Below are 21845 nucleotides of genomic sequence, written 5' to 3' on the forward strand. Positions count from 1 at the left end.
AAGAGGATTCTTGAGGCTAGGGTTTGGGAATATATCTTGTCAAGAGGTTTCCTCGACCCGGAAATCCTTATGGAGAATTGGCCTTTACGTGATCTTTATGGAATTGGAGTTGTAAAGTTGCAGGACCACACAGGACCATGTGGACCCAAAATTAGGTCAAGGGTACGAAGTTGATCAGCCAAGGAGGGGCTTGACCTAATTAGGGAAGAGAAGGGGATCAAAAGACAAATTTTCTTTTAAGATTTGGATGCAATGATCCTGATGAGTACACTAACCCAAAATCAACCTAGGGCAAGAAATAGTCGTGTGGCTATGGCTTGCTATATCTCGGGATTCCACTGTCGGAATTGCTTGGAATTTGGAGGACATCTTGAGCAAACTACAACACAATGGTGGACCAATTTTCAAGGGTTTTGGATGGGCTACAAATGATTTCGAGTGATGCCCTAGGAGACCTTTGGGTTAGGCCTAGAATTGGAATAAATGAAGAAAAGAAATGTTATTTTGACCACCAAAGGATATGAGGATCAGTGCCTTATTGCTTGGGCTTAATGGAGTCAAGATACACATATATCATGGAATTTTGTGAGCTAAGGAGCCTTAATAGGTCCTTGCTAGCATCTCCATGAGCAACAACTAAATCAATAGAGATTTATACTTCAAATTTGCGAAGGAAACAGTTTCAAGGTCTTTAACCTAAGAGGTGTCTCTAGGAACATTCACCCAATCCCTCAAAGGTCAATGCATGCATTTAATCAAATATTCAAGGTCCCAGAAGAATTTCGCATTACATTTAATCCATCCAAGAATAAAGGTAACAACATACATGCAGTTAACCAATAAGATAACAAGAATATCATCAAAATTTCGACTTACATGAGAGATAGAGTATATCCATTTATCAACTTCGCATTGAAGAAGCTCCAAAGACAATAGAGAAATCCAAACATCATAGTGCATCAAGAAAAGCTCCAAAATTCATCTCAACAAAAAGTGTGAAAAGTCTCATAAGAGATACTAATCCAATCCGAGTGATGATGATGAAAATGAATCATCTCACTTCTATTTATACAATCCTCTAAGGGATTCGAATGGGCTAATTTGGACTAATAAGGCCCCAAAAAATAAAATAATGTGCATAATAACAATACTTTTGGTGACAAGCCCACCAAAATAGCTCGTGCGAAAAATCTCATAAGAGATACTAATCCAATCCAAGTGATGATGATGAAAATAAATATCTCACTTCTATTTATACAATCCTCTAAGGGATTTGAATGGCCTAATTTAGACTAATATTGGCCCAAAAAATAAAATAATGTGCATAATAAAAATACTTTTGGTGACAAGCCCACCAAAATAGCTCGATAAAACAAGAATAAGCCTCTCAAGGGAGCAGAAAGATCAATATAGTGAGTCGTTGGGCCTTTGAGGAGGCCTAATGAAGCCCTAGGGGTGCCATGATGTAAAACGGGACTCCAAACATAGTGGACAAGGGGTTGGCCCCTTGTTTTCCAAGCAAGAACCTATGGTGCTCCCAGGTGGGTGTGGTGCACAAGGACATCCTCAGGATCTCCAAGTGGATCGGAAATGCCCGTAGGCCATTTGTAAGGGCTAGGATGATGACATATTCACTCCCTCTGCAGCGGGAGACATCCTCTGAACCTTGGAACATCTAACAAGTGTATGGTGCATTTGTGGTGTCGATTAAGCATGGTGAACCAGGTGCATCATCCTCATCTAAAAGGTCGAATACAAGCAATCAACAAGTGGTGTTGGGGATCCATGAAGTACTCTCTACTATGGTGGAGGCCCATGGATCTCAACGCTCACCCTACAAGTGCCAATGTGGCCCTCTAGAGGGCTAGGACCCTATATAGGGTGATCAAGCCCAATATGGGGACCCACCTGCAATCCTGCATATGATCCAATGCGTCCCCTTGCCCTCCAATACAACAATTCATTAGAATAATCAAGTAAAAGAGCTTACAAGTCATAGAATCAATGGGGCACTTCATGGTGGCATGCACTTCCATAGTGGGTTTTGGCATGTACAAGTGTCTCCAAGCTGAATAAGGGGCTAATCAAGGACCCTATTAGGTGGTTTCAACCTTTAAAGGGGGTGACATGTCCATCGTACATCCCTCAAGTGGTAGATGGAAAATGATAATGTAATGGAACGGAGTGGGGATCAAGGAATTCATCCAGACTACATGTCATGGTATAAGGGTAGCTATAATAAGGGAAGCCCACACCTGGGTATGTTAGTGTAGGTGGGAGCAAATCGTGGTACATGAGTTACCTTGACCTTTGTTTTTCCACCCTTCTTCATATGTCTTTTGCCTTTGATTGATTTTTCCTCATAATTGCTCGAGGATCTAGGGGATGAGAGCATGATGTGTAGTATATGGCAGTAGATACCACCTTAAGGGTGGAGCGCATGTTTGGTTTTTGCCCACGTCTTAAATTTGTATGTTTCGGCCATCCTTTAAATTTTGTGGTACATTTATGTTGAGAGTGGACAAATTATGCTTTTTCTTTTCTTTTTAGTTGCATCAACCTTTGGGCATCATTCAAGGCTCGACCCAAGGTGTGGACAAAGAGAGGGGGAGGCTAACCGTATGTGGACCTAGTGGACACATGTGGACCCAAATGGGAAAAGAGATGAATGGGGCTAAAATGAGTGGAAGGGGGTGATGTATGTGGTGTCGGGAAGTGGGGCCACGTAACCAAAGTCAGGATTTTCTAAGTAGTGCCAACCCTAAAGCTAGTGGCCAGTCAAGGAGATCCCACGCGACTAGGATACAAAGCTAAACACCAAATCGGGCAAGGATGACAAAAGCAAAGACCTAGCCCACTTTTTCTGTCGAATCCCCCCACCAATTCATGCCCAAAAGTGTCCATGAAAATGTTGGAAATACTGAGAGGGGGGATGAATCAATATTCCTTTTCAATTGTTATTTTTATCAGTTAAATCATTTATATTTGGAACACAAAATGAACATGAATAAATGCTTTTATTGTTGTTCAATTGCTGATCAATTGACCTCCTGGGTCATTTGTTGTTCAATTGCAGTTCAATTGTTGTTCAATTGACGCATCATTTACTGTTCAATTGACTTCCTGTTGTTCAATCCACTTGGGTCCTCCATCTCATCATATCATCATATATCAAACTTTGAGCATTATGATCAATGGGCATCAATGGGCAATCATGTATCAAAGAATTTTCCATCACAAACACTGCTATATTAACATCAATGACAACCTAGATTAACAATCCCCCCCTTTGTAGTTGATGGCAATATTCTTCTTCTCTCCCCCTTTGACATCAATGGCAAAGGAGTGCACAAGGACTCCCCCTGTCGAACTGCTCCCCCTGTCATGCAACATCTTTATGAATCAACTTAATGTGATGCTAGAGAAATAACCCCCATCTTTTGGCGAAGATATTCAAATGCTTCTCGAGGAAGAGGTTTTGTGAAAATATCATCTATCTACTCCATAGTATTGATATATTCCAAGGTGATGTTTTGTTCAGCTACTTGTTCATGAAGGAAATGATACTTGATTGTTATATGTTTGGTCTTTGAGTGCATCACTGGATTTTTGTTGAGACTGATAGCACTTGTATTATCACAATATATGGTGATTAGTTGATTTGTACCTATGTTGATGTCTGTCAGAGCCTCCTTCATCCATAATATTTGAGTACAAGATACTAGACAATCTCCCAGGAAGAATGCATTTCCACTAGTGCTTTTTCGATCATCGACACTTACGACCCAATCAACATCGGTGTATGCAGTCACAGTAAGAGTTGACCTCTTAGGGTATCAAAGACCGAAATCAAGAGTTCCTTTCAAGTATCTGAGAATTCTTTTTACAGCCAACAAATGGGATTGTTTAGGAGCTGATTGAAATCTTCCCACCATACCTACTGCTTGCATAATGTCGGATCTGGTAGCAGTTAAGTATAGAAGGGCTCCAGTTATTGACCTGTAATGAGTTGCATCTACCGGAGAAGAGTGACCATCTTTGCTTAATTAGCAATCTGTGGTCATAGGTGTGCTCATGGGTGCACAGTCTTCCATTCCATATCCTTTAAGCATGCCTTTAAGATATCTGGCTTGAGATATGAACATTCCTGTCGTGGTTTGAGATACTTGTAGTCCAAGGAAGTAAGATAACTCTCCTATCATCGACATCTCGAACTCTTTTGACATATTTTGAGCAAACTCATGGCTCATCTCATCATTATTACTAGCAAAAAATAGATCATCAACATAGACAAGTGTGACTAGTAACTTATCCTCATCTGTCTTTATGTAGAGATTACTTCCTACCACCCCTTTCTTGAAGCCTTATTGTTGTAGATAGTGATCCAATCTTGTGTACCAAGCTCTAGGAACTTGTTTCAACCCATATAATGCCTTTTTCAACTTACAAACAAAGTCTTTTCCTTTTGCTAGATTAAACCCTTCTGGTTGCTCCATGTAGACTTCTTCCTTGAGTTCCCCATTTAGAAATGTTGATTTTACGTCCATTTGATAGATTTTAAATCCTTTTGAACAAGAAAATGCCAAGAACATCCTTATAGCTTCCACACGAGCTACTGGTGTAAAGGTTTCTTCAAAGTCAATTCCTTCAATTTTTTAATAACCTTTACAAACAAGCCTTGCCTTATTTCTGATGATTTGTCCATCTTCATTCATTTTGTTTTTGAACACCCACTTGGTTCCAATTATATTTTTATCCTTTGGACGAGGGTACCCGCTCCCATGTCTCATTCTTCTCGATTTGAGACATTTCTTCTTCCATGGCTTTTACCTAATGAGGATCCTTGCTTGAGTAAATGTTTCTGGTTCTATCATGGATAGAAGAGCAACATCATTTTTCTTTGGTGTACTTGTCATCCTTCTTCAGGTTTGCATCCCTTCATCTATATTGCCAATAATCTGCTCTTCTGGGTGATGTTTTTGGAGAAACTTCATCTTCGAAGGGTTTGAGATGGTTCTTTTTCCTTGTGTTTTTCTTGATCTTTTTCCTCTTTTTCAGGTTCTTCTTCAATGAGAGGGTTAACTTCATGATCTTCAATTTCCTTTTCTGGAAGGTCTTCATCAATCTTCACATCAATGCTTTCCACTATTTTCCGTAGTCGATTATTGTAGCACTTTTAGGCTTTTCTCCTTATAGAATATCCAAGGAATATCCCTTCGTCAACCCGAGAATCAAATTTTCCTGGTGAGCCACATTGATTTTTATGAAGCACTTGCTTCCAAAAAATCTTGAAGTATTTTAGTGAAGCAAGTCTTCCTTTCCATAATTCATAAGGAGTCTTCTCATTATTTGGTCTTAGTTTAGTTCGATTCAAGGTATAAACCGTTGTCCCAACTGCTTCTCTCCAGAATTTTGGATGCAAGTCAGCTGCTATTAACATTGTTCTTACCATTTCTTGAACTGTTCGGTTTCTTCTTTCAACTACCCCATTTTGCTTGGGTGTTCTAGCAGCAGAGAGTTCTCTTTCGATTCCATGTACTTTATAGAATTCATCAAATTCTTTTGATGTGAATTCTCCCCCTCTATCCATTCTAAGACATTTAATCTTAGAATCCTTTTCATTTTCTACAAAAGCTTTAAGATTCTTAAAACATTCAAATGCTTCGTATTTATATTTTATGAAATATAACCACATCATTCTAGTATAGACATCAACAAATAAAACAAAGTACCTTTCTCCTTGGAGTGTCGGAGTTCTAGTTGGTCCACATAAATCATCATGGATGATCTCCAAAGGTTTTGATGTAGAGAACTCCTTGGTCTTATGGCTGGTTCTAGTTTTCTTTCCATGTTGACATGGACCACATACTCCTTGATTTGGCTTGAATAACTCTAGGATGTCTCGTACTGCATTAATCTTGCTGATATTGATCAAGTTATCGAAACTTGTATGTCCAAGTCACTTGTGCCACAGCCAACTTTCATCTGTTTGACTTAATTAACATTTATCTTCTTGAATTTTGTTCAGAATGTAGACGTTATCTGATGTTCTAACTCCTTTCGCCACAAGTTCCCCCGAGGAAGAGTTTCTTATTTCACAATCTTTAGTGCTAAAGACAACATTATGTCCTTGGTCACAGATTTGACTAACACTCGGGAGATTGTGTTTGAACCTGTTTACTAGCAAAGCATTTTGAGCCTTTCCTTTTCCATTAATAAGGTTAACAATTCCTTTTCCAACAATTTTCGCAAATCCAGTTCCAAAGGATACATTTCCTTCCTTTTTGTTCAATGAGACAAACTTCCTTTTGTCCCCTGTCATATGTCTGGAGCACCCACTATCCACAAACCAATGATTTTCATCACTGTGAGCACATAGAGCTAGGCCACATTTATCCATGTTGGGATTCTCATTTTTTTTTCTTCTTTTGAAAGGGCAATTTTGTTCATTATGTCCAGTATCATTACATAATGAGCAAATTGGATCAAATTTGGCCAAGGGATCAAAAGAGTTGTAGGTCTTGATTTGTCCTTGCCCTATGAGGCCATATGGTTTGTTTGTTTGATCCTTCAATTTTGGTGTTTCATTCTTACGGGCCATGCAATGTTTAGCTTGATGACCAAAATTTTTACAATAAAAGCAATCCCCAAAAAAGATAGTTTTGTACCTATTGTAATAGCCATGATTTGAATCAAAATTCTTCCTTGGAGTTACTCTCTCTTCATTCTTTGGATTTGAGATGGGCCTTTGATGAAATAATCTTTCTTCTTTTGGGTTGCTGGAAAGTATGTTGGCATAGATTTTCGCATTATTCTTAGTACTTGATGATTCTCCTTTAAAACCTATCCTAGATTTGTCATGTTGAGGTTTTTGATTATTTAGGATACAGCCAAGTATTTGAGAGCTTTCTCAAACCTTTTTTACTTGCTCCAATTCCTTCCTCAGAGATACTATTTCGGCTTCACGTTCTTCATAAATTTCTTCTTTTTCTTTTAGCTTATTTTTCAAGAGGTCTTCCCTTCTTTTTGTTTCCTCGTTTTCTACCTTGAGGGAGATGATTTTATTTCGTAATTTCTCATTTTCTTTAATGGCACTCATTAACAATTCATCTACATTTCCTTCTAGACCTGAATCATCATCATTTGTGAATGCCATGAATAATACTTCTTGGCTTCCAGCATGGTCATTTTCTTCATCTGATTCTTCATTAGCTCCTTTGCGGGGAGGGAACTGATTAGTTGATTTCTTTTTTATGACTACAAATTCACCTTCATCAGACTCATCTTGCTTAGAGAAGAAATTCTTCTTATTGAAACCTTTCTTTTTGTATACCATCCTTTTAGAATTTACATCACCATCACTATCATGCTTATGAGGACATTTTCCAGCATAATGACCTATTCTTCCACATTTGAAACAAATAACAGGGTACTTACCTTTTAGCTTAGATCCTTTCTTTAGTCTTCATACAAATTGCGCCAATTCGGATTCAACATCGGAGTCATCACTACTGGTATTCCATTCTTTCCCCTTTTTTTATTTTGAGGCCTTGAATGTTGCATCTTTGGAACTTGGGATTCCTTTTCTCATCTCATAGGCAATGAGGATTCAATGAAGTTCATCCATCTTGAGAGTATCTAGGTCCTTCATTTCTTCTCTAGCACTTACTTTGGAGTCAAATATATCTGGGAGAGAACTTAAGACCTTTTGTACAATAGTGCTTTCTTAAATGTTTTCTTCCAATCCTTTAAGAGAGTTGACCACTGCAACTACTCGGAGAAAGTATGATGCAATATCTTCTTCATCATCCATTTTCAGACTTTCAAATTGCCTTCTATGAGTTTGAAGCTTTGCCTTCTTAACTTTGGAGTCCCCGTCGTATAAGCCAACTAGCTTATCCCATACTTCTTTGGCCGAGTCATAATTCATGAATTTTGTGAACTCAGAATCAGTGATTCCACTAGTGATGGAATTTAAGGCTTTCGCATTTGCAATGTAAGCTTTCCTTTCATCTTGATCTATTGGAAGAGTGGAAGGAGCTGTGTACTCATTTAAAACTGAATGCCAAACTTTAGGTCCAAGGGACATTAAGTAGTAGGGCATTCTATTTTTCCAAAAACCAAAATTTGTGCCATCGAACAGAGGAGGTCTTTCTGACACTTCTTGATTTCTCATTGTGACTAAGAATCTTTCTTCTAGCTATTAAGCTGATATGAAGAAGTTGGCTCCGATACCAATTGTTGGAAATACTGGGGGGGGATGAATCAGTTTTCCTTTTCAATTGTTATTTTTATCAGTTAAATCATTTATATTTAGAACACAAAATGAACAACAGGAATAAATGTTTTTATTAATATAATCTTTACAATAAATCAAGTAGAATGTGTATAGGGCTTCAACCAGTTGCCAAGCACCAACTTGGACATTTTGTGAGGCTCCAGCCTCCAGGGCACCAACCATGTCTTGTCAAGGCACCAACCTTGGATTTAGGAGCACCAACTCCAAGGACACCAATCCTTCTACTGTATATTGTCTAGATATGTTTGGTAGTTATTCTCTGCTCCCAACCCTGCTGGACCTACGACTTACTTCTGTCCTCTTGCTTACTTTTCTCTCACTCAATATTCGGCTTCTTTTGTACCTTCATCGTCTGCCAGACCTTTGGCTTCTCGACCTTTTGACTTCTTCTTTCGTTCGCTTGACCTTCCGGCTTCCTCTGTTCCTTCAAGTTCATGAGTTGTGAACTGTTACCTCTTCTCTGTGATAGATGCCTGAGATACGTTACCCATATGGAGGTCCCACATGCCACATCATCACCTTTAATCGCAATCGCAACTTCCAAAGGTCTTCTCATAACATAGTCGATCCCCTATGGCTGACAGAGCAGATGCGATATGATCTTAAGCAGTTGTTAATAAACCCGTCGTGTCTACAACCTTGTTGCAATCGGCAGCTTGACATCCCTTAGAAACTAGCAATACTGCGGATGCGAAATTGTATAGTCATGTTATAGTGGTGCAGCGGGTCCGCAAATGATATCGCAATCGGAGGTTTTACCATCGTTACATCTCTTCAAGATTGGCGATATGCGACGGATGCGATATTTTTTTAGGACGTATTGTAATGGTGCAGCAGGTCCACAACGTTATCGCAATAGGAGGATTTGCGGGACTTCGACTGGCACATGGATTAAAACCAGCCTTAACCCCCACAGTTAACCTTGATCTAAGGGTTGACTTATGAGATCAACGGCTAGGATTGAGTGCGGGACTTCAACCACAATCAAGGAAGTTCCTACTTTCCTACCCCCGCTCTTCCGATAGTTGTTGCTCCTGTGACTTGTTTATTTGATGGCTTTCGATAAACTCTTCATCTTACTCTTTGGCTTCTTGATCCTGTTGCTTTACTAGATCTACTGCATTATTTTTTGTTCAATTGCTATTCAATCACTGATCAATTGACTTCCTGCATCATTTGTTGTTCAATTGACACGTCATTTACTGTTCAATTGACCTCCTGTTGTTCAATCCACTTGGGTCCTCCATCTCATCATATCATCATATATCAAACTTGGAGCATTATGATCAATGGGCAATCATGTATCAAAGAATTTTCCATCACAAAAACTGCTATATTGACATCAATGACAACCTAGATTAACAAAAAAGTAAACAAAATTACTCAACTAAGCCAATGAAAGCTCATACCTTTGGGGTCAGGAGGGCGCATCTTCGAGGGACCACATGGTTGGCTTAGGTGGCAAAGAAAATGGCACATAGAGCTATCTAGTGGCTGCAAGGGGTTGTTGGTTGCTGGTTGAGGACCATCTAGGAGAAAAAATTTCTCCTATATACACTACTTTAAGGGGGAGAACTCCAACACTCTAGATATGCGCTCGTGACCCAATACATGTCATCCGTAACTGCCTTGTTGATCTATGCTTTAGTGAAGAGCACCTGACCAAGGAGGGAGATATGAACGCTTCTTTCAATTAAGTTTGTGAGATTTGAACCGTATGTCCTCCCACTCATAATTCAGGCAATCTAGTTTTCTCTTTAAAATAGCTCTTTTTAACAAGGTATACTCAATGTTGCACGAAGCGAGGACGTTTTTTGGAAGCGGGGACGCGGAAGCGTCATTTTCCAAAAATCTAAGAAGCGAAGCGTCCGCGGAAGCGTCTGCTATATATATATATATATATATATATATATATATATATATATATATATATATATATTTGCATTTATACTCAAAACAAACATCCCAAATAGCAAATTAATTGTAGAAGACATGAAAACATGCATATCTTTGCATAAATCAAGATAGATATGGCATCCATGATTCCATTGTAGTTACTAGTATGTACAACAATCATCTATATTCTAGCTATTACAAACATACATCAAATTTTTAAGCATATTATAAAACATAAAACATAGAGCATATTATGATTTATCTAGCAAGTGAGCACCTATCAACATTTGTCATGTCCAAAATTCAAATAATAATGTTTACAAAATATGTCACTTGGTCACCGCCAAGACAAAAAAGGTTCAAAATTCAAATTCACAAGCCTACAAGTCTAATGAGTAATCTATGACAGAAGTAGTAGATTGTGAATATATCTACTAATCTCTCCTCCTTCCACCATGAAGAGAACGTGGCGGCGGGCCTCCACGTGGTGGCAATGAAGAAGATGGTGACTGTGGAAGTTGTGGTTGTGGCACTGAAACTGATGAAGAAGAACCCCCTGTTGTTGGTGTTGAACCATGGAACCTAGGAACCAAGGGACCAGATGGGGGTGGGGGTGGCATATCAACACGATCATCATCATCCTGGAATCGCTCAAAAAATCCATGCAAAAAAAAAAAAACACTAGTTAACAAAAAAATTAAAAACATGAATTAGAGAAATGCTTTATCAGGAAAAATTGGAAAATTCATACCACAATGGACATACCTGGATAAGAGCATCCTCTAATTGCTCTAATCGCAACACTCCATCCTCCAAATTGGGCTCCTCTAGATTCTTGTCCCAAATCAACAAGTCTTTATTAGACTTTGCATCTTCACAGTAATGGGACAACAATCGCAAGTTGTAATGAACATAAACCAAGCTCTCTGTCTGGTCTAAACTCACCCTGTTCCTTTTAACACTGTGGATGAAAGAATAAGAGCTCCAACGCCTCTCTGCAGAAGAAGTGTTTACCACCTGTGATAGCACCCGCAATGCCAAAGTTTGTAGAAGTGGAGTACCCCCTCCATGCATGTTCCACCACTCAAGAGAAGAAAAAGTCTCTCGATCTTTAATTGCATGCATGCTCCCAAATGGACCAGTGTCAAGCGTATAATTGCTCACCTGCCTCCGTACCAATGTTGCCTCCTCCTCATCAGGGATTAATTTACTCAATGCAGCGATATATTTTCTGTGAACCTCTTGATCTTGGTGTGGTTTTCTCCTACTTCCCCCCCAGGTGCTGGTGTTGAAAGCCATGATGGATGATAGTATTTAGGTGTCAAAACATATGCTAATGCATGCAATGGAACATTTAGCATTTCCCATTGGTTTTCCACCTCTGCACGAATATAATTGTACAAGGTGGTATCTCTAGGCTCAACAATGTCTTTAATCTGCCCCAACATGCTATCCATTTGCTCATACACCTCCCCAATTACTGGTCGATCTGAATCTGCAAACTTGATCATGTAATAAATTGGTTTGATGAATTGCAAAACATATTTAACCTGTGCCCAAAAGTAACTGTCAAGAACAGTGTCCCTGACTACATTAGCACCATCTACGTCAGTGTTAATTTCATCCCATGATTCAACACACACTAGATTAGTAAAAGCTTGTCTCACCTTCACTAGCCGCCTAAAGGTGAGGTAATAACTAGCAAATCTTGTCTTTGCAATTTTAAGCAACTGCAACTTGGAGTAAGTGCCATAGAAGTAGTTTACCCTTGTATGCCCTGTGATGAATTTAATGAGTTGCTTCCCTCTCCTGTAAAGCTCGGTAATCCACCCACATTCTTTGTGCATCACAATATCATGCATCAAAAGGTTCAATGTGTGAACCAGGCACCCAGACCAAAAGATGTGTGGATAAGTACGCTCAATAATTTTTCCTGCTGCGTTACAATTTGCTGCATTATCTGTGATCACTTGAACCACATTATTCAAACCAACATCTTTGATTGATTTCAATAGGAGATCTGCAATGTTTTGTGCAGATGCAGTCATGGAGAAGGAGTCATGACATGTAATAAATACTGCACCACTAGAAGAAACGCCAAGAACATTTATCAAATGTTGGTTTCTAATATTTTTCCACCCATCTGATACAATGGATACCCCAGAATCTACCCACTCATTTGTAAAACGTGTCAAAGCTCTTTGAACCTTAGTTTTTTCTCTTTCTAATAACATTGTTCTAGCTTTCTCATAGTTGGGGGCCTTGTATCCTTTTGGGGCTTCATTGATGGCCTTTACCATTTCATGCCAATAGGGAGAGCGAAGCACATTGAATGGTACACCGCAAGCACAAAGAAAACGAACTATCTTTCCATCCACATCATCCCTCCCAGCAACATTAAGGAAATCCTCTATTGTTCTTCTACCTCCAGAGTTTGCAGAAGTACCATGAGGAGATGAGCAGCTACCAAATTTAGAGGTTGCACTTGATTCAGAATGAGTTTCTTGTTTCTTGTTTTTTTGTAGTGTAGCCTCCTCTATTTGGATGTATTTTCTTCTTTCTTCAGTTGAAATGTTTGGGCAAATTTGTACCCCCACAGGACCCCTTTTTTCATCACTGTCCAGCACCCCACAAAGATGCCTCCTCACACAGGTATATGAACCACAATATGGTTTTCCTCCATGACAACCATGAGGGTACACAAATTTGTAATTTCCACCACCCTTTCCCCCATCAAGTTTGGTCACATAGTTCCACAAGGGTGTTAATGCAGCTTTTCCATCTAGTGTTTCAGTTTCCCCTTCAGGTTCATCCCCTTCCTCTTCAAACCCTTCCTCCTCATCCTACATTGGGTCACTCATATTGGGACCATTGTCCTCGTGTTTCTTCCCTTCTATTCCTATTCCCCCTTGCCATCATTAAAACCAAGAGTGGAATGATACATAGAAGCCAAAAGAACACCATCTTGGAATATGGATATAGGTGGTGGACAGCCTGCAAGTAAAGGAGCAAGTAGAAACAATGGGAAAGAGTAGGAGAGGGAGGAGAAAAATACAAAAAATGGTCAAAAAAATAAGGGAGTTTGGGGTTTGACCTTACCTCTTTAGCTCTTGTAGATGAAGTCCTCCAAGCTCTTGCTCCAAGCTCCTCCTCCTCCTCCTAGCTCCTCCTCCTTCACTCCTCCAAGCTCTCCTCTCTTCTCCTCTCCTTTCCTCTCTTCTCTTCTCCAACTCTCATAAACTCAAAGTGAGAAAATGAGGAATGAATGGGGGCTTTATTCCCTTCATTCCTCATCTTAACCTCACCCTAACCCACCCCCTTTATGCCAAGTCAACAAAAATTAAAAATTTGAAAAAGAAAAAAAAAACGAATTTTACCTTCCGGAAGCGTACGCTTCCTCCTCCGAAGCGCCATGCTTCCGACACCCGAAGCATCGTACGAAGCACGCTTCGGAGGTCTGGAAGCGCGCTTCCGAGCCACACTTCCAAAAAGTCCAGGAAGCGGCAAAAAAAATCGGAAACGCACTTCCGGCGAAGCTTCCTAGGCGCTTCCGCACAGGATGCACTTCCGGGCTTGGAACCGGGGGGGGCTTCGTGTAACATTTCTTTAGAGTAATGATCTTTTGATAAAATCACAAAAAATCAACTAAGGGAACCAGTTCTTTGTAATTGAAACCATAACTAAAAACATTAAATATAGTCAAAAAGATTTCTCAAACTCTATTCAATGGGAAACAATGTGAAACCTTGTGTCCCTAAAAAGTAAAGGTTGGTGTACCCAGTTCACCCAAGCTTATATTACCTGTCTGATGCAGCCTAGCCAGTAATGACTTTCAAAAATATGAAGGGGTATAAAAATTGTCATACAAGCTGTTTATGCAGCCTTGGGCTGCAACAATGGCTTCCTTACACATTACAAAATTTCAACGTTAAGATCCTTTAGACAAAAGAAAATCGAAGGATCAACATACCTCTGAACTTCGTTGAAGCGACAGCAGTTAGAAGCACCTTCAAAACTTGCAGAACAGTGCTGCAATTAAATAACAATGGCATTAAAGAGGACAATATTATGTATATGAATACTCAGCAAGTTTATTTCTATATACTCCAGGCTCTGGCGTATGCAAAGGAAATTACCAAAACTTAGATTACCTGTCTGGTGCTGCATTATCCACGCAACCACAGACCATGTTTATGATGTCAGTAAATATTACACCATTCTTACCACCTTCTACACCACCATCACCTTCCAAATGCTCATACGCTATAAGCTTCTGCAAAAATCAAAAAAACAATGTTTGAGCCATTTTGCAACAGAAATATTAACCTAATTTTGAATTTGGCAAACATTTATTTGTACTCCACTGAAATATTCTCTCCGTTCAATGTTTCAGATAGTCCTGACTCTTAAATATAATATAAGATCTGATATATTCTAATTTTCGTTATTCATAGAGGCCACCATGGTTCACCTATAACTTTTTCATTAAATCCACCATATAGCATGTTGATGCAAGCGGTTACACTTTATTCTATCTTCATCAAAACAGTGAGAAGCCATAGGATGTTGGGAATGGTGGGGCTTTCAGACCCTATCTTTGTCCTCTTTTATGTTTGATTAAATAGCCTTTGCCATGAATTTGCTAAAGGCAATGTTTTATATTCCAGAAGTGTAATATTTAGATTGCATTCGGAAGGGAAACTTGTATTTTATATTGTATGAAAGATGAGCCCCAAAACTTCTACCGAAGTAGAATAAATCATGTTGTATCCATGATTGAATGACAACTTTAAATGCAGAAGAGAGGGAATTCTATGAATGGGATGAAAACACAGTTCTTTCAGAACTATGCAAAGCAAAGGAAAATATACATACCATAAGGGAAGTAAAAAAAGAAATAATAATAGATCTAAGATCAGTAGGTTTCAAGAGATTGCAGAGCTAGCGGTTAGCACATTTCAAGTTTACCAAGAGCCACTGGGTAAATAATGGAGAACCAATTAAAATGGTCTCCTTTCCAAGGTTCTTGGATCAGGAACAAATCAGGAAATGGCAGCAGAAGTAAATAAAGAAGAAATGAAAGTTGTGTTTGAAACTCTTCAAAAGTGAAAAATGTCCAGGCCCAGATGTATGGGCAATGGAGTTCTTTCATCATTTTATATGAAAAGTCAAAAATTATCAACATTGGTACTTTATATTACACCTCTCCAAGGCGAACAATCGATTAGGCAGGCTGTACTTGAGATTAAAGTTAAATCACATCAGAATGAATCTACAAATGATACATTGGTTGATGGGATCTGTCCTCGGTGTCCTTTGTTGTTCCAATAAACAGGTAAGCATCAGGTTTCCCAAGGATTCAGACAACAATGTCCTATGTTACTTTTTTTTCTTCTGGTGACTGAAGGACTAAGCAGTGTAGTAAAAGAGTGCGAAAACAAAGGAGATATAACAGGTACAAAGATAGGTATATCTTTGCATTTAACATATTTATTGTAATTTTATTTGGAATGGGAACTCCTAGACAACCAGAAAAATACAAGGATATGCTAGATTTATATTATAAAGCAACAGATATCGAAGTCTTTCTCAATGTCTTGAGCTGCTGTATGGTGTGTCTTTCTCCTCTCCTTAACCTTGCTTTTATAACTTCTTATTGAGCTAAATCCCTAACTCTAATCTCAAAATTGATGGATGCCCAAAATTAAATTTCTCCTCACTTGAGATCAACAGTTGAGATTAAAACATAATCACAAGAGTAAATACATTATTTTTCCAAAGTTAGGCTAAATTACAATATCAGTTTTTTTATGGGTGACTTCTGCCTTGTATCCTAAAAACTTTGGGCGACTTCTGCACACCCAAACACTTAGGTCTGTGCAAGTACCTGCCCAAACTACAATCATCAACAGGGGTGAACAAAAAAGATAATGGTTTTTCTGTTTATTTGTGTTCAGTAGATAATGGTTTTTCTGTTTATTTGTGTTTAGTTTTGGGTGTCAAACAGTATAAAAGTTTTCATATAAAGCCTTTTCACTTGTTTCAAACACTATGAGAGTTTTCATGTAAATCCTTTTCGTTGGTTTGGATTTTCAGCCTTTTGAAGACTGCACAAATTCATGTATCTTAATATTTCTTACTGAAATAATAAATATCTGTTTCTTTTTTTGGGAAAAAACATGAGCAGATGTATTAAAGGTTGAATTGCATTTTAAAACGGCAATAGTTTAGATTGCATTTCAGAATGGTGGGTTACTGTACTTTAGATTATATGAAAAGACGAGTGCCAAACCTTCTACTGAAGTAGAAAACTTAATGATAATAAAACTAAATCACTCAAACATGTCTGGGCTATTTAAGACCGATATTTTCTTTCATAATGATTCATTCTGTATTTCAGAAAGTTAATATTTTAGGTTGCATTTTATACTGCATTTCAGAAGGGTAATATTTAGATTGCATTTACAATTTTAATATTGTGTTTCAAAAGGGCAAACTATATTTTAGTTGTATGGAAAAATGAGCGGCAAATCTTCTACTGAAGTAGAAGGTGGAATCTTAATGACAATAAAGCTAAATCACTCAAAAGAGTTCAGGCCATTTGGGACTGATAATTTATTTGAAAATGGATTTTCTTTGCTTGATTTATTTTCTACATGTCGCTTCATATGAAACGAAGGCTTCACAGATCAGGTTTCACCTATGATTCATAGTGATTTGAAGGCAGGGGAATAGGAATATTCAATATAGGTTTCCAGGACAGCTGGAGAAACACCACCACCTTCCCCCCTACCCCCGAGATTAATTAAAGATAAAAATAAAAATCATAACTATAAAATATCGGAAATACAGGAAATCTCTGAAAATAGTGTGTGTGTGTGTATCAGAGATAGTAATTTTAATGTTAATGAAACAAAAATTATCACAAATATAAACAATGCAACATCCATATATAAAATTTGAAATTCAGATAGATGAATCCATTGAACCAAGTCAACAGCAGCTTGGTTGGTTGCTAAAATGTGGGTGGTGCCATTCCCACCACAAAGCTTATAATCTCCCCAGCAACCTGTTCATCCTTCATGGACCAGTACACCCATGCAAGCAGCTTTTTTATTGCAGTTGTGGCCAGATGCAAGTCCCATGCAACTTTAGTGGAATTGGGACCCCACAACCATAGCTTCTTAGCCGAAGGAGCTTCGCTAGTTGAATGTTATAATCTGTTTAAACTTTAGATCCATTGAATATAATCCCTGATTGGGGATGTGCATGCTTGTCACGTTGTTATACGCAAAGCATTTTGTACCAACAAAAAAACCCATATAGCCACATATTGTACAACAAAACATCCATAAATACCCAATTTGGCTTTTGACTTTCCTTACAAGCAGATTGGCATGTATGTACAACTAGATAATTCTGGACTCATGCAGAAAATTAGAAAATATATTCAGGTCTTCAACTTAGCTATTTTATTTTTCATGTTACTCCAATCTTATAGATTGCAGAGATAATATCTTAGATAACCGAAAAAACACAAAATATTGATAGCAACCTAAACAGAACTTTTGCAAGGTGGATTAATTCTTGTTGCACACACATACACAAAATAAAATACTATGAGATAACAGAGAATAGAATAGAATTTTATTCAAGCATCCACAAGGCCAATTGGTTTATATGACAGAAGAGTCACATCTTTGTGTGGCCAAGCCTTGCAAAAGCCATTAGGTATTATACGATGGCATTCATTCTAGTAAGGCCATGCATGCAGACAAATCAACAAATGACAAATCAAGCAATGATTTGTTTCAAGTCAAAATTTAGATTGTAATCCCAAAAATCCTATCAAAAGGTCTAGACAACAAACATAACAATTCAAATCAAGTTGCATGAATGATCTACTCCTTTGTAAACTTGACTTCTCCTCAATTCTGCAATCACAGAATTTAAAGCTTACGATCTACACACCCTGGTTGAAAATTTGTACGTTTCAAATTCCTCTTATCAATGTTGCGGGAAATGTGACCCCACATGCGTATAAACCATGTTTCCATATCAAAACACTGAAACACGACTGAAACATGCTTGAAACGTGTTTCAGTTTGTATGAAATGTGTTTCACAAGTGGGAAACATGTTTTATACAAACTGAAACGCATTTCAACATCTATACAACACGTTTCCAAACGAAATTTGTGTAATTTTCCCTAGATTAAGTATTGGAATGCACATTTTTAGATTTAATGCCTAATCGAAGGATAATTATGAATTAATGAAACTTCTAAAAACCATGGTTTTAAAACCCAGCCAGGTTGAACAGCTACTCGGTCAAACCGGACAGTTCATTAGGCTCAAAGGTCAACCCGACCAATGACCTTGGATTGGGCCTAATTAGACCCCGGTTTGGTACCAAACCGGTGGTATGAACCAAGGCTGCTTGGAAGCAGGAGCGGAAGCAGGAGCGGGGAGCGACAATTTTAAGAAGCTTCCCAGTCAGGGGCAATTTTCAGAGCATTTTTTATATAATATATATTTTGATCCATATGTGTCAACAAAAGCATGCAGAATAATGAATAAGTTATAAAAAGCATAAAAACGTGGATTAAACCATATAACATCAATCATCTAGTAGTTATAATCTTCATCAACCACAGGTCCACAAGTTATAACATCTCGATTCTCATCATGTTGGGTGTGGAGCCTGATTATCTTCCTAGTCCAAAAGTCTTGTTTTGTCCACGTTTGGATCCCAATCCTTGATGGGGGAGTGTGGGGGGGCTTCCCCCCCACCACTGTTGCAAGGGGTCCATTAGGGTAGATTCAACAGTACTGTTGTAATTTTGTAGTCAATCTGGACCGTTCATTAGGCGGAAGATCCCACAATAGAAGTTATGTTAATTTAGGATTTTTTGCCCTAGAAGGCAACCATCAGTTTGTAGGATGGAATTGTATTGCAGCTGGCTATTATTTTGTATCTATTCCTATCTTTTGTTAGCACTTGATCACAAGTTTTGACTTATATAGTCTTATTTTCATCACATGGTACAAGTATATACACTCCAACACCCTGTGTAGGCTCTAACCTGCCCTACCACCACTCTGCTGCTTTGAATTGTTCTCAGGCTCCAACCTAACAGAGACTCCACTCTTCTGCCTTGCACCACCTTGCCACCCTGATCAACTAGTGGACCACGTTTCACAATTTTCAGACTGGCTCCAGCTGTGCTCAATATCGAGATAAAAGAAATTGTAATACAATCTCTATCTATCAAATCTACGTCTGCACAATCTGCACATCAAACCCTATCTGTCAATGTCAACTATCAACACAATTCTGCCTTTGCCCTAACTGGTCATCATTTATCAAGTTCATTGTCACAGTCCACTTATGTTCAACATCAATACCAAAACCTAGCAGCTTCACTTGCTCATCTCTGTGATGGTCATCAGCATGCATGTAGGTGAAGTACCTAGTCCTCTCAGCAATGCCTACATACATCAGCATAAAATCTCTGCTTAACAGATCTTTGCATCCCTGCTCAAAAACACATTAACACTGCAAATCCTGGCACATATCCTCAATTTACATCGTCCAATAATACTACAGAATATATATACAAATATGAGTTCACTGCAATGTAAACCCTAGACATTCCAAAGCATACACATGTGTCTTTGGTCAACAATATGTCCAGTTGCAACTATCTCTGAACCACAGCCGCCAAGCTTCTTCCAGATTTTGATTTGGGTCAATATTGGCTTAGATAACTCGAAACACTATATGGAAACACATGCTGATTTAAATGTTCTATAATTTGATCTTACTGTTTCTGCAACAAACTGAACTTTCAAAACAAGATATAAAATAAGAATTTTGACATATCATCAGGGCCCTCAAGCTTGAACCTTGACATATATTATATGCGTCCTCGTACATAACAATCGAATCAAATATTAATGTCTCAAAACCAAGCCATACAAAGTGATTATTCAAATGTCTTTACTGGCAAGCACACAATCTAATTTTCTCTGTGGTGGTCATGCAACAAAGTTAAAACATTGAGTTCATGACAAATACTTTTGACCTTTGTTGTAACTAACGTGGCAACCATGTTGTGCCTATGCGGCTCAGTTCTCAGATTTGGCAAAGCTCGTACACAGTACCACAAGTTTTAACTCACACAACACTTAGATTCTTACAAAATGTCTTCAGCTATAACTTAACAGCTGCTTTTCCCACAGAGCTCGAACAATAATCTGACTTTCTCCGTGGTGGTCTTGCAACAAAGTTAAAACATCGAGTTCATAACAAATACTTTCGACCTTTGTTGTAACTAATGTGCCAACCATGTTGTCACATTCTTAAGTGGCACAACGCTTAGCTCCTTATGAATTGTCTTCAGCTATAACTTCACAGTTGCTTTCCCCACAGACCTGGAACAATCTTAGTGCGCTAATACAATATAGACATTAATGCAACTCACAGCAGCTACGCACTTCATTATGCATCAGGCCATGAAAGAAGGGGACTTGTTGTCGTTTCGGAGTTCACTTAAGAATGTGACAGTCAAAACTTTTCGCTTCTGATATTCATTGAAATCCAGATTAATACCAGCCACTAATATGCATCAAAGAGACCACAGATAAATTTAAATGAGGCCATATTGTAGTATTCCACCAAATGTAAGCTAAAAGAAAAGAGACTTATTTCAAAATTGATACTTCAGGCATACGATGTCCCAATCAGATGGTACAAGAGGAGACGATGTATTGTTGCCTCAATTCTTCAGACTATAGTGCACAGAGGTCGCCTCAATAAGATGCATATATATATATATATATATATATATATATATATATGCTCAAGGGAGATGTTGCAACAATAAACCTTTTTTGCTGGTCATGGAGGACTTCCTTAACAGTCCTCTGAACCTCTAGAGATGTCGCAGGCTTAAGAGTAGTTGCAGTGACAAATTTCAATAACTCCATGTGCTTGGAGGATCAACCAGAGAATATTAGACCGAATTCTTCAGGACGCCTAAGAAATGTAACAAAGGTAGAGTTCTTCTTGTGGATGCACCTCAACAGTGATATTCAATTCCACAAGGACCTATCAAGGTCGAAAAACTACAGTGCACAGATGATCCAGCAAATACACTCAGAAAATAAGGCCGCAGTTTTTACTTTCAAAAACAATCTTCATGCCCATAATTTAAAAAGTCCTAGATATTGCTTTTTAGACGAATATCAAGGCCACACACTTTTAATCTTGTCAAATCTCAGCAGTTTAGGCCGCAAAAACTACTTCAAGAACTTCACTTTATATGCCTTAGAAGTTAGAAGCTTTGGTAATTAGGCTGTAAGAGAGAGAAGCTACTTCGCTGATTCTGGAACATAATTGTTGCCCTAACCGAGGCCTTAGAAACAATTCCTTTCCTGTACAAAAACCAACAAAACACTGAGCCAAAACAGAAACAAAACTTAACCAAAAACCCTCTCATAATCCTGCCACTCGACTGATCTAGCAATGTCTCCACAAGGCCGAAGAGGGATTTCAGAGCACAAGTTATTCAAGAGATATTCGTTTGATGCATTTGGAGGAGAGATCTAATCTCCTTTTATAGTTTTGGAGGAGTTCTCTAAGAGGC

General features: G+C 38.4%; 1 protein-coding gene across 2 annotated transcripts in view; it reads right to left on the minus strand.

The window, feature by feature from the left end:
* LOC149168245 (brefeldin A-inhibited guanine nucleotide-exchange protein 5-like) overlaps positions 1–21845 on the minus strand; it is a 287450-nt gene that overhangs the window by 168646 nt on the left and 96959 nt on the right. For both annotated transcript variants that reach the window (XM_089428172.1, XM_089428173.1), the window contains exons 6-7: positions 14347–14468; positions 14166–14224 (exon numbers count right to left, since the gene is read on the minus strand). In XM_089428172.1, the coding sequence (XP_089284298.1) occupies positions 14166–14224; positions 14347–14468 (181 nt within the window). The remainder of the gene's footprint in view (positions 1–14165; positions 14225–14346; positions 14469–21845) is intronic.

This window comes from Pinus tabuliformis, chromosome 4_2, assembly GCF_031772625.1.
Source record: "Pinus tabuliformis cultivar Carrire ecotype Pingquan chromosome 4_2, CPIR1, whole genome shotgun sequence".
NCBI classification, from domain to species: Eukaryota; Viridiplantae; Streptophyta; class Pinopsida; order Pinales; family Pinaceae; genus Pinus; species Pinus tabuliformis.